The sequence below is a fragment of the Vulpes vulpes genome, chromosome 2, assembly GCF_048418805.1.
Source record: "Vulpes vulpes isolate BD-2025 chromosome 2, VulVul3, whole genome shotgun sequence".
NCBI lineage: Eukaryota > Metazoa > Chordata > Mammalia > Carnivora > Canidae > Vulpes > Vulpes vulpes.
Genome location: NC_132781.1, coordinates 103,073,244 through 103,087,231, shown reverse-complemented (window position 1 = coordinate 103,087,231; position 13,988 = coordinate 103,073,244). Strand labels below are relative to the sequence as shown.

The 13,988-nt window shown below is 39.2% G+C and overlaps 1 protein-coding gene across 2 annotated transcripts in view; it reads left to right on the top strand.

Annotated features, from left to right (window-relative positions):
- Nucleotides 1-13,988, top strand: part of LOC140595956 (uncharacterized) — a 180,106-nt gene that overhangs the window by 21,272 nt on the left and 144,846 nt on the right. Inside the window, exon 1 of one of the 2 annotated variants that reach the window (XM_072742394.1) lies at nucleotides 11,159-11,578. The exons of the other annotated variant lie outside the window; for it this stretch is intronic. Coding sequence (XP_072598495.1) covers nucleotides 11,316-11,578 — 263 coding nt within the window. The 5' untranslated portion in view covers nucleotides 11,159-11,315. Of the gene's footprint in view, nucleotides 1-11,158; nucleotides 11,579-13,988 lie in introns of those variants that run through there. 2 annotated transcript variants of the gene reach the window in all.

The following is a 13,988-nucleotide window of genomic DNA, read 5'->3' as shown; positions in this document are numbered from 1 at the left end:
ATATATATATATATATACACACATATATATCTGATATCTATCTATCTATCTATATATATCAGAAGAGACTATATAAGCAATTATATACCGATGAATTGGATAATCTAGAAGAAATTGTATGTTTCTAGAAACACACTACCTAACAAGACTGAAGCAAGAAAAAAAAACAATATCTGAGCAGAATAAATATGAGTAAAGCCATTGAATCAGTAATCAAAAACCTCCTAACACAGAAAAGTCGAGGACAAGATGGTTTTACTCATAGATTCTACCAAACACTGGTGAGTTTAAAGAATCAAAGCCAATCCTTCGGAAAGCCTTCCAAAAAATTGAAGAAGAGGGAATACTCCCAAATTCACTTTATAAGACCTCCACTATCCAGATACAAAAGCCATATAGATGCTAAAAGCCAAATAGCCCGATGAACATAAATGCAAAAATTCACAACAAAATACTAGTTAATAAAGTTAACAGCACATTAAAAGGATGATATGCCACGAAGATGGGATTCATCCCTAGGATGCAAAGAAGGCTCAACAAACACAAGTCAATAAACATGATACATTAATATATCAATGGATAAAAATCACACAATCCTCATAGCAAAAGCATAATAAAAGCATATCCGAAAATGCAACATGAATCAAAATAAAGCCCATATGTAATATAATTAAAACTTCTGGAAGAAAATATAGGGTTAAAAACTCCTTGATGTTGGTCTTGGTAATGATTATTTGGATAGAGCACCAAAAGCACAAGCAACAAAAGCAAAAAGAAACAAGTTGCTCTACATCAAACTAAAAAAATTATCTTTACAGCAAAATAAATTATTAACAAAATACTTAATAACAGAATAATAATGGTGACACAAAGAATAGGAGAAAATGCTTGTAGACCATATGTCTGATAAGGCATTAATTTCCAAAATATTTAAGGAACCTCTACAACTCGATACTTAAAACAACAAAGAAAACCCCAAATAATTCCATTAAAAAAGGGGCGAAGGCCCTGAACTGATATTTTTCCAAAGAAGACATCCACATGTCCAAGAGGTACATGAATTTGTGCTTAATATCAGTAATTACCAAGAAATACAAATCAAAAACACAAAAAGATATCACCTCACACTTGTGAGAATGACTATCATCAAGAAGACAACATATGCTGGAAAGGAAGTGGAGAAAAGGAAATCTTTCTGTGCTGTCAGTGGGAATGCAAATTGGTGCAGTAAGTATGAAAACAGTATGAAGGATTCTCAAAAAATTTAATACAGATTCTCAAAAAATTAAATACTCTCTATGATCTACCAATCCCACTTCTGGGTATATATACCTAAAGGAAAAGAAATTAGTATCTTTAAGAGATACCTGCATCCCTATGTTCACTGCAGCATTGTTCACAATAGCCAAGACATATAAAGAACCCTAAGTCTCCACTGACAGATGAATGGACTAAGAAAGTATGGTGCATAATACAGACATATATACAAATACAGGTGTGGGCACACAGGAATACTAATAAAGAAAAAATCTTGGGGTGCCTGGGTGGCTCCGTTGGTTAAGCATCTATCTGCTTTTGGCTCAGGTCACAATCCCAGGGTACTGGGATCAAGCCCCACATCAGGCTCCTAGCTCAGTGGGAAGCTTGCTTCTCCCTTTCCCTCTACCCCCCCCATTTGTGGTCTATCAAATAAATAAATAAAATCTTGAAAAAAAAAAAAAGAAATCCTGCCATTTGGAACCACATGGATGGATCTTGAAGTCATTATGCTAAGAGAAATAAGTCAGACAGAGAAGTGTATGATCTCACTTACATGTGGAATTTATAAAAATCAAACTCATAAAAATAGACAATAAAAAGGTGTCACCTGGGAGAAAGGGGTGGAGAGATGGAGGAAATGGTTACAAGATAAATAACTACTAGGGGTATAATACACAGGATGGTGACTACAGTTAACAGTAATGTATTATATACATGAAAGCTCCTAAGAGAGTAGACCTTAAATGCTAAGAGAGTAGATCTTAAATGTTCTCACCACATACTCTAAAAAAAGGTAGCTGTGACATGATGAATGTGTTAATCAACCTTCCTGTAGTAATCATCTCACAGTATAATCACATTGTACGCCTCAAATTTACATGTTATATGTCATTCATGCGTCAATAAACCTAATGAAAAATATCATTCTGGAAAAAATAACAAAAATATAAACTATAAAGGACACCCTGGCAGACATAACTATGCACAACCTAGAAACTAGGAAGGGTGAAAACATGAAAAACTAATAAAAAGTCAATAAAACTTGGGGAAAATCTTTGCAACTTTCACAACAAATAAAAAAAATACCTCGATGCTTTAAAAGATTAAGTCAGTAAGAAGAATAATAAGCATTACACACTGAAAACCAAGCAAAAAGCACAAATAGGAAATATAGATACACACAGAAATATAACTACACAAGGCACACATGCACACAAACTTGATCAACCTGCTTAGCATTAAAGAATTGGAGAAAATATACAATTACCTCCTACTTTAACCATATTTTCAGACTGAAACTATGAAAAAAATAATTAGACAGTGTTTGGCAAGCATACAGAAAAGCAGACACAGTCATGTATTGCTTGTGGAAAAAAGGCACATTATTGAAGAGTAATTTAAAATTATAAATCAAATGGTTTAAAAATGAATATCAATTAAAAATTCTACTCTGTATTTTCTTTTACTCTTAGGATATAATTTGCAATGTGTGCAAACCTGTTTATTGTTCAGTAAAGACTGTTTAACTTTGTGTACAATCAAAAGCAACTCCTAAATCAATAGCGAGGAACTGATTAGTGAATGGTGGTACATCCATTTGATGGAATACTATTACCCAAACAAAATATTGGTGAATAGGTGTTTAAAAATTATATATAAAATTAAAGCAAATTAATTGAAAACGGTGTTGCTTTTACTTATTGTATTAATTGAAAGCAACGTGGTAGATTGTAAAGACACACACAATGTTTTTATCATGAGGGTGTAATCAGCATCGATGTGGTTTACCTTTTCTACCTATATTTAAACATTTTCCTACAATAAAAAATGAATTTCGTCTTTTGTGGTAAAAGGAAAGATTTTTTTAGAAATAAAAATAGTTAAATTCTTAAAAAGAGTCAGTATGTGGTCTTTATCCATAGTATTATTTTAGTTCATTTGTATTATCCAGTATCATCCAAAGGTAAAGACTCCCTTCAAGTATTATTAAAGACACATACACACCCAAAATAGACCTGAAGACTTGGTAAGTTACCTGAGCCTCCCAATGGACCTCTCTTTCAGCAAATAACACTTTCCCCGAGGCATTACACATCAATTCTGCGTATGCTGGTTCCATGTGTGATGAAGTTTTCTCTTCTCACAGAGTAGATGCTCCAAAAACACATGCCTAACCTAACAAATTATGTGCCTAGCCAAGGCCATCTCTGCAATCTTTCAGGCCAGAAAGCTCTTTGATGTCTCCTCTAGATTTGTCTAACACACCTGTGCAGGAAATAGAATAAAACTACATTTTTTTCATTTTAATATAGTTAAGGAAAAGCATATTTAAAAATTATACCATGAAAATGAATTTTTAATTAACTTCTGAATGCAGTTATAGCCATGACATAAAATTATTTTATTATTAAAAAGTGATCTTGGCTAACAACATAAAAATCATACACAGTATGATGAATTTATTCTTAAAATTTTACCTTGTAGAGCAAATATACTACCTAACCATTGTATATCTGTTATTTTATGTATGGTGTGCAAGTACTACTTTCAGCAAAGATTTTTCTTAAATTCCATGTTTTTAAGCCACTGTGGTTAACTTTCAAGTTAAAATGCACTGGAATAAAATTAAAGTGATTTAATTCACTTAATTAACACAAATTATTAATGTATGCAAATATAAGGAATAGATACTTACCTCAAGGATAATGTAGACAGTAGCAATTTTCCTTGTGCTTTAGAGGTACAACTCTGCTTTATACTCAGTCCTGTGGCAATGCAGTCAGAAATGCAGCTTCCCACAAGTGTTACAACAGTTAAGAGAAAATTATTACAGTTAATTTAGATTTTGACTGTTTGCACTTTTATTTTTATTTCAGCAAAAGTGTTACTAAGGCCTGATATTTAACTATTATTCTAGATTTATAAAACTGGATCTTTTAGAAATTTTGTTGAGAGAGTGTTAAAGCATCTAAATTGGCCTATAAAATACCAGCTTATCTTCTTACCAAAGAAGGCTTGGAGAAAGCAATAATTTTAGTATTTCATGTCTAAGAGATTAAAGCTTTAGAAATTGTTATTGTTGCAGAGCAGAAAACATTAAAACATTTTCAGTTTTACTGAAGCTTTTATCCACATTTACATCTAGCACTTAGATTATGATGTGCACGGTTATGTCACAGGGAGAGTTTGCATTATTGATGTGGCTTTTAGTTTATAATGATGTTAAACCTGCACAAACGCACAACATAGAGAGGAATGTAGGTGCATTTGCAACAGTAGAGACTATAACTCTTTTCTACCTGAAAGACGAGTGTTATGAAATAAAAAGAAAAATCTAAGAAAAAGTACTTCTACTTTACAAATGACACACTTAAGAAACTGTGTTCTATCTAATCTGCATTTTTAATGAGATAGTTCATATTCAAATAGTTTCTCAACAATCCATAAGCAAACTCTAAAATCCAATGTATTTTGAAGTATCTTTTTCAGATAGGCAAAAAGATCTGAGGGAAAAAAAATGTTGGGTGTTATACAATGAATGGAGGAATGTAGAGAGTGCCTTGAAATTACCTGTCTTCTAGATTAACTGAGGGGAAAGATTTTTTTTTAAGATTTTATTTATTTATTTATTTATTTATTTATTTATTTATTTATTTATTTATTTATTTGAGAGAGGGAGAGAATGTGTGTGTGCATGTGCACACGCACGCACATGCAAGAGGAAGAGGGAGAGAGAATCTGAAACAGACTCGGCTGAGTATGGAGCCCAATCCCATGACCCCAAGATCATGACCTGAGTGGAAGCAGAGTTGAATGATCAACTGACTGAACCACCCAGCGCCCCCAGATGTAAAGATATTTCTCACACACTATTTCTCAATTATGTTATTTTTCAAGACACAAATTTTATTTTTATTTATTAAAAAAAAATTTTTTTTTTATTATTTATTTATGATAGTCATACAGAGAGAGAGAGAGGCAGAGACACAGGCAGAGGGAGAAGCAGGCTCCATGCACTGAGAGCCCGAGGTGGGATTCGATCCCGGGTCTCCAGGATCGCGCCCTAGGCCAAAGGCAGGCGCCAAACCGCTGCGCCACCCAGGGATCCCACAAATTTTATTTTTAAATGCAATTACCTTAGAACAATTTTTTTTGTTTGTCCTGAAACATTTTGTACTATATTTTTTTGTACTATATTTTTAATTATAAAATTATATAATTTTATATATATAATTTATAATTATATATTATATAATTTTATTATATAATTATAAAATTATAATTATAGATACTAGATTTTTTTTAAAGATTTTATTTATTTATTCATGATAGTCACACACAGAGGCTCCATGCAGGCTCCATGCAGGGAGCCCGACGTGGGATTCGATCCCGGGTCTCCAAGATCGCGCCCTGCGCCAAAGGCAGGCGCTAAGCCGCTGCGCCACCCAGGGATCCCCTTTTCCCCCAATTTTATATGAAAACTACACATAGTCCATCTACTCTCTAATTTGTTTGTTTTTTATTTATTTATGATAGTCAGAGAGAGAGAGAGAGAGAGAGAGAGACAGGCAGAGGGAGAAGCAGGCTCCATGCACCGGGAATCCAATGTGGGATTTGATCCCGGGTCTCCAGGATCGCACCCTGGGCCAAAGGCAGGCGCCAAACCGCTGCACCACCCAGGGATCCCTACTCTCTAATTTGATCTTTACAATAGTAGTGGCTTAAGATAAGGTGATGTGGCAGGAATTTGGAAGCTGCTTAATACAGTTCCTAAAAACATGTTCAAAATGTGTGGTCACTTACGTTGTATGATCCACCAATGGCCTGTGGTTTTCTTCCCCATGATGAATAATGGTTCCATTACCAAGTCCCCATCTGAATGTGTTTGAATCTTGAATTAGCGTTTCTGGAATTGACTAGTACCAATTACACAGGCTTCCTTTTTCAAAGCTGCAAACTTTCATAACTTGAATAGAGTAGAACAAAGACAAGATGAACTAATCACAATAAATGTGTCAATAAATGGCAACTTACCTGTAACAGCCACTTTTTTACTGTTGGGTTTCTTTTTTTAGTTATGTTTTAAGCATAATTAAAATAATTAGACAAATGATTTGTATAATCACTAGTAGAGTTTTAAAGAAATCTATGTGCATTATATTCAAATATCTACAGTAGCTGTAACATGGACATAAATGCATATAATAAAACATTTGTTCTGATAAGGAGGTGACATTTTAATTAGGTCCTAGAATATCAATCTAATCATTGCCAGTTTCTCTTCACATAACATTGGCGTTACTTACCAAGGTCTGGTAAGTCCGTTCTTTTGCCACAGTATTATTACAAATCTAAACTTCAGTTAAGTCTTTGAAGCAGTCAGTCCAAATTCCAAACTACTTTAATCCAAAGCAGTAATATTTTCCTTGAATTTTTTCAATATTCTTGTAATGACTGCATTCTAGTATCACATGCAACTACAACTCCGTTGATTTTTGAAATACATAGGCTCTGTGTGAAATGCTCTTTCTTTCTCTCTAAACATGCCCATGTGTCTTAAATTCTCCATGTTCCTGTGTATACTACAGAAGACTCCAACTTTTAAGTGGCACAAGCAGTGTTGGCAAACCACCACCATCACTTAGAAACTTGAGTTCATGATTTAATGTAAAGTTTGAGAAGGAAACACTCCATCAAAAAAAAAAGTGATTTTTAATCACAACATTCAGTTATGTTATTTAACTCTGACATTAATAGTGATCATATAATTATCGTGTGAAGAGATTTAAATTTTTTTTGTTTCAGAGGTAGAGTTCAGTGGTTCATCAGTTGCAATAACACCCAGGGTTCATTACATCAAATGCCCTCCTTATTGCCCAGCACCCAGATACCCTCCAATTCCCACCCACTGGAGATTTAAAAATCAATAGGTTTCCAGAACTATGTCGAACAGCAGTGGTGAGAGTGGACATCCCTGTCTTGTTCCTGATCTTAGGGGAAAGGCTCCCAGTGCTTCCCGATTGAGAATGATATTTGCTGTGGGCTTTTCGTAAATGGCTTTTAAGATGTCAAGGAAAGTTCCCTCTATCCCAACACTCTGAAGGGTTTTGATCAGGAATGGATGCTGTATTTTGTCAAATGCTTTCTCTGCATCTAATGAGAGGATCATATGGTTTTGGTTTTTCTCTTGCTGATATGATGAATCACACTGATTGTTTTACGAGTGTTGAATCAGCCTTGTGTCCAGGGCATAAATCCTACTTGGTCATAGTGAATAATTTTCTTAATGTACTGTTGGATCCTATTGGGTAGTATCTTGTTGAGAATTTTTGCATCCATGTTCATCAGGGATATTGGTCTATAATTCTCCTTTTTGGTGGGGTCTTTGTCTGGTTTTGGAATTAAGGTGATGCTGACCTCATAGAATGAATTTGGAAGTACTCCATCTCTTTCTATCTTTCCAAACAGCTTTAGTAGAATAGGTATGATTTCTTCTTTTAAACTTTTGATAGAATTCCCCAGGGAAAGCCACATGGCCCTGGATTTTCGTGTCTTGGGAGGGTTTTGATGACTGCTTCCATTTCCTTCCTTGTTATTGGCCTGTTCAGGTTTTCTATCTCTTCCTGTTCTAGTTTTGGTAGTTTGTGGCTTTCCAGAAATGCGTCCATTTCTTCTGGATTGCCTAATTTATTGGCGTATAACTGTTCATAATACATATTTTTTTTCATATTATGTTTTTAAAATCGTTTGTATTTCCTTGGTGTTGGTAGTGATCTCTACTTTCTCATTCATGATTTTAATTTTAGTCTTCTTTCTCTTCTTTTTAATAAGGCTGGCTAATGGTTTATCTATCTTATTAATTCTTTCAAAGGACCAACTCCTGGTTTTGTTGATCTGTTCCACAGTTCTTCTGGTCTCGATTTGGTTGAGTTCTGCCTGAATCTTTATTAACTCTCTTCTTCTGCTGGGTGTAGGATCTATTTGCTGTTTTTTCTCTAGCTCCTTTAGGTGTAAGGTTAGCTTTTGTATTTGAGTACTTTCCAGTTTTGTTTTGTTTTTTTATGATAGTCACAGAGAGAGAAGAGAGGCAGAGACACAGGCGGAGGGAGAAGCAGGCTCCATGCACCGGGAGCCTGATGTGGGATTCGATCCCGGGTCTCCAGGATCGTGCCCTGGGCCAAAGGCAGGCGCCAAACCGCTGCGCCATCCAGGGATCCCTCTTTCCAGTTTTTTTTTTTTTTCCAGTTTTTGAATGGATGCTTGTATTGCGATGTATTTCCCCCTCAGGACTGCTTTTGCTGCATCCCAAAGATTTTGAATGGTTGTATGTTCATTCTCATTATTTCCATGAATCTTTTTAATTTTTCTTAATTTCCTGGATGTTTCATCTTTTAGCAAGATGGTTCTTAACCTGCACGTGTTTGAAGTCCTTCCAAATTTCTTGTTGTGATTTAGTTCTAATTTTAAGGCATTATGGTCTGAGAATATGCAGGGGACGATCCCAATCTTTTGGTATTGGTTCAGACCCGATTTGTGACCCAGTATGTGGTCTATTCTGGAGAAAGTTCCATGTGCACTTGAGAAGAATGTGTATTCAGTTGAGTTTGGATGTAAAGTTCTGTAGATGTCTGTGAAATCCATCTGGTCCAGTGTATCATTTAAAGCTCTCATTTCTTTGGAGATGTTGTGTTTAGAAGACCTATCAAATGTATAAAGCGCTAGATTGAAGTCACCAAGTATAAGTGTATTATTATCTAAGTATGTCTTAACTTTGGTTATTAATTTGGTTATTAATTGATACCAATTCTTCTGGAGGAGGGGCCTTTTGTGCTGATTTTCAGGTGTGGGCCCTTGGGGGAGGTGATCAGCCCCCTGCATGGTGCAGGGCTCAATGAGTGACTTTGTTTTCATTTTTTTTTAATTTTTATTTATTTATGATAGTCACACACACACACAGAGAGAGAGAGAGAGAGAGAGAGAGAGGCAGAGACATAGGCAGAGGGAGAAGGAGGCTCCATGCACCGAGAGCCCGACGTGGGATTCGATCCCAGGTCTCCAGATCGCGCCCTGGGCCAAAGGCAGGCCCTATACCGCTGCGCCACCCAGGGATCCCCTCAGTGAGTGATATTTATTCTGTTTATCCGGTGAGGCCACTGTGAGGATCAGTGGGGGCTGTTTACCCCGTGAGGCCCAGGGAGGAACAACCACAGTGTCATCGGCCAGCTCTGGAACCCCGGAGTCAGCTGCCCGCAGTAACTACGGAGCTCTCCGTCTGCAGGGGCCTCGATGCTCCGGGGGCGGGGTCGCTGATCTGCTCAGCTTGGGGCAGGAGCGTCCTCGCTGTCCTGGGCCCTCCTGGCCTCTGCCTGTCCGGGGGCGGGGGGGCGGAGGCTGGATCCTGGGCTGTGTTGTGTCTCTGGCGCCCCGTGCTCCCGGGCCTGCGCTGTTGGATTCGCGCTCCCGGGGCCGCGCAGCCCCTCTGCATGGAGCCTCCGCCTGAGCCCCGCTGAGCTGTCCCGGGGCTGGGGAGCCCCCTCCGCGTGGAGCCGCCGCGGAGCCCCTCCGAGCTGCTCCGGGTCCAGCCGGGCGCACGCTGCAGTCCTTTAGGGAGCTCCGCGCACTCTCCCCGGGGCGCAGGTGCCTGTTAGGGTCCCAGGGAGCCTGCGGGCACCCCTGCCCTCCTGGGGTCCTGCTCTAACTCCCTGCGAGCACTTTCCACCTGGGAAGGTTGGTGACGCTCTTGCTTCTCCGGGACGGGGCTTTCTTGTCCTGGGACACTCGCCCCGGCCTCAGCCCGGCTCCTTGCAGGGCCCCTCCCCCTTGGATGCGTTTTGTTTATTTCTTTATTCCCCGTCTTGATAGAAGCATGAACTCTTCTCACTGTAGCATTCCAGCTGTTCTCTCTTTAGATCTCAGGCCGAATTCGTAGGTTTTCAGGATGATTTGAAGGTTATCTAGGTAATTTGGTGGGGACTGGTGACCTGGGGACCCCACTCTTCCGCCATCTTGCCCCGCCTCCTGTAGTCTCATTTTTAATCACTTTAAAAAAATTTATTTATTTATTTATTTATGATAGTCACACACAGAGAGAGAGAGGCAGAGACATAGGCAGAGGGAGAAGCAGGCTCCATGCACCGGGAGCGCGACGTGGGACTCGATCCCGGGTCTCCAGGATCGCGCCGCGGGCCAAAGGCAGGTGCTAAACTGCTGCGCCACCCAGGGATCCCTAATCACTTTTTTTTTTAAATCACTTATTACAGTTAGATTATTCCTTCTCGTGATGCACTTTGAGGGGCGTCAGGGAGGGGCCTCCCTGCCCGCACCTAACCTGCCGGTTCCAGGGCTCCGGGGGCTGACATTTGTATCGCGAAGCTCAGGTGTCGGGTCTGGGCCGCACCAGGCACGAGAAAAATTAAAGATGTGGGGTTTTTCCAGAAAAAAAAAAAAAAAGAATTATTCCTTCTCAGTTCTTTGAAGTTACTTTGAGATACATTTTTTTTCAAGATTATATTTATTTTCAAATGAGACATACAGAGAGAGGCAGAGACATAGGCAGAGGGAGAAGCAGGCTCCCTGTGGGGTGTGCGATGCAAGACTTGATCCCAGGACCCCCGGATCATGACCGAAGCCAAAGGCAGATGCTCAACCACTGAGCCACTCACAGGCCCAGAAAACTACATTTCCACACCTCAGAGGCTTTTGCAAACGTCCCCAAATGCTCAGTCATCCCACCAACTTCTGAAGGGAAGCCAGCCCAGCTCACAGGGGATCTCAAGAGATTTGAGAGGCTTGGGCCTCCTGGCACAACAGGCTTTGGGCACCCTTGGCCACTGCCCTCTGTGCGCATGCGCAGGGATGCCAGCTTCTGAGGTGCGCAGGCGCGTTTGCATTTAGCACTGTTGCTAGGTTACACCGGTTCTGCCCAGGAAGATTCTAAGTCGTTGGGCTTAGTCCCTGGGACATTGAGGCGAGGCCCACTTGCCTTATTGCTGGCGCGGGAGTGTATCGCACTAGAGGCGGTGAAACCTGTGCCACTGAGGCCTGTCGGCTTCATTATGGAAAAGAAATCTACAGCGCGGAATGGGTGGGGCGTGCTGCCCTTCGGCTTCAACCTCAGGCCTCTGAGGGTCAGATCGCCGCCTATGGCTACGACTGTTTCCGACTTCCACAGCCCCGGCCCCGGATACCACATCAGATATCAAGATCTCCGGGAAATCCACAGAGCTGTGTTTGAGGGCGATGCAGAAAAAATGCAGGAGATAGAGCAGTTGCTGGTTTTTGGTTTACATGACTTAAATCAAAGGGACAGGAAGAACAGGTAACAGGGCTTTTGAGGCGGGCAGGAGGAGGCGGGGCGGGCGGTAGAGGGGCTCATGACATTAAAAGCAAAAATTCTGGAGTTTGATTAAGCCACATAAAAAAAAAAAAAACCCTCTGAATCAGAAAGTAATATTAGCAAAATAAAAGAGAATGTACTTGCAAAATATTTACAACATATGTTTCGGAGAAAAAGAACATCTTCGTTTTATAGGATGGTTATTACAGGAATGAGATAGGGGCCTCTGGATGGCTGAGTCAGTTGGCCTCTTCTGACCTCCTCTCAGGGTCATGATCTCTGGGTCCTGGGACTTAGCCCCTGGTGAGGCTCCCTGCTCAGTGGGGAGTCTGCTTTTCTCTTTCCCTCTCCCCTCTGCTGGTGTTCTTAATTTCAAATAAATAAAATATTTTAAAAAGAGGCACAAAATCCCATTTTCCATCCCAAGCTTTGTGAAGATAAGGAATGATGTTACTTATACTACTTAAAATTTAAGTTGTTTTGGACTTTTCAGATAGTTTGGTGGTTAAGTACCACATTGAAAAATAAGTATTTCCTTTAGCCATGAAGCTTATTGATGTAAAATATCTTTAGGAAATCATTAGAAATAAATAATATACAATATGGTATTCTCAGCACTATTTACAATAGCAGTGTATTAAGGAGTCACTTAATGGCCTGTATAAATAAATGGCAGTGTATCCATAGGCTGGACTACTATGTGACCACTGAATGTGGCAGAGATAGTTGATACACATTAACATGCAAAGCTGTACTTTGGATCATTAAATGAGTGAAAAATTGTTTTGATGATACAAACATATAAGCAGACAATGGTTTTGAGTTAGCCAAAAAGATGTGCAAATATAAAATTAGTTATCTTCAAACATTTGGATTCTAAGTGGATTTTTCATTTTCTTAAAATCTGTGATTTCTATAGGAAAGATACATAAAAATTCTAAGAAAGGTTTATTATCAATGAACTAATCCAGGAGAACAAGAATATGAATCTTGTGTAGACAAAAAATAGTTTCTACTTATTTACTTTAAAGAGAGAGAGACCAGGCAAACAAGCAGCAGGGAGGGGCAGGGGGACAACAAGCAGAAACCCATAGAGCAGGGTGAGCCTGATGATGTAGGGCTCGATCCCAGGACCCCAGCTCCATGACTTGAGCCGAAGGCAGATTCCTAACTGATTGAGTCACCTAAGTGCCCCTCTTTCTATTTAAAAAAAATTAAAAAAAAATTGATGGGAGAGGATTGGTATTTTCTGACAACCTTTAGCTTCTTCAGAACTAAGGGGAATATTTTTATCTGTATTGTAGGTTGTATTATGCATACACTAAATATATACATCTGGTTTTATTTATTTATATATTTTTAAAGATTTTATTTGTTTATTCATGAGAGACACACAGAGAGAGAGAGAGGCAGAGACACAGGCAGAGGGAGAAGCAGGCTCCATTACAGGGAGCCTGACGTGGGACTCGATCCTAGGTCTCCAGGATCACACCCCGGGCTGCAGGCGGCGCTCAACCGCTGCGCCACGGGCGATGACCTATACATATGTTTTTATTATGTGCAACTTTATAACATCTAATAAGTAAATGGTTAATGATTTTATTTTGGTTAAATCCTTATAAAAATAAAAAGTAAAAAATATAAATGGTATTGCAAAACCTTATAGAATTTTTGTTGTATCCCTCTTCTGAAAAAAAATTAAAAAATAGCAAATATAAATTTTATTGCTATTTCAAAAGTATGTTTACTTCACAAAAGTTTTCTTTAAAAATATTGAACTTTCCTGGTGCCTTGGTGGCTGTTTGTTGACCATCAGACTCTTGATTTTGGCTCTGGTCATGATGTTAGGATTGTGGGGTTGAGCCCCCTGTTGGGCTCCATGTTCAATGGGGAGGGTGCTTGAGATTGTCTCCCTATCCCTCTGCCCTTCACCGCACTGATGCATTCTCTCTTTTTCCAAGAAATAGATAAATCTTTAAAAACTATCGAACTCTCCAAATGAATTTTTTAATAATAAATTTATTTTTTATTGGTGTTCAGTTTGCCAACACCCAGTGCTCATCCTGTCAAGTGCCCCCCTCAGTGCCCGTCACCCATTCACCCCCACCCTCCGCCCACCTCCCCTTCCACCACGCCTAGTTTGTTTCCCAGAGTTAGGAGTCTTCATGATCTGTCTCCCTTTCTGATATTTCCTACCCATTTTTTCCCCTTCCCTTCTATTCCCTTTCACTATTATTTATATTCTACAAATGAGTTTATGTATTCTTTCAGTCCATTTATTTCTCAGAGAAACCTGAACACAGGTTATATAGCAGACATAGTCTACTCGGGATCTTTTCAATTTTAAAAAGACTTCAGGGACTCCTGGGTGACTCAGTGGTTGAGCATCTGT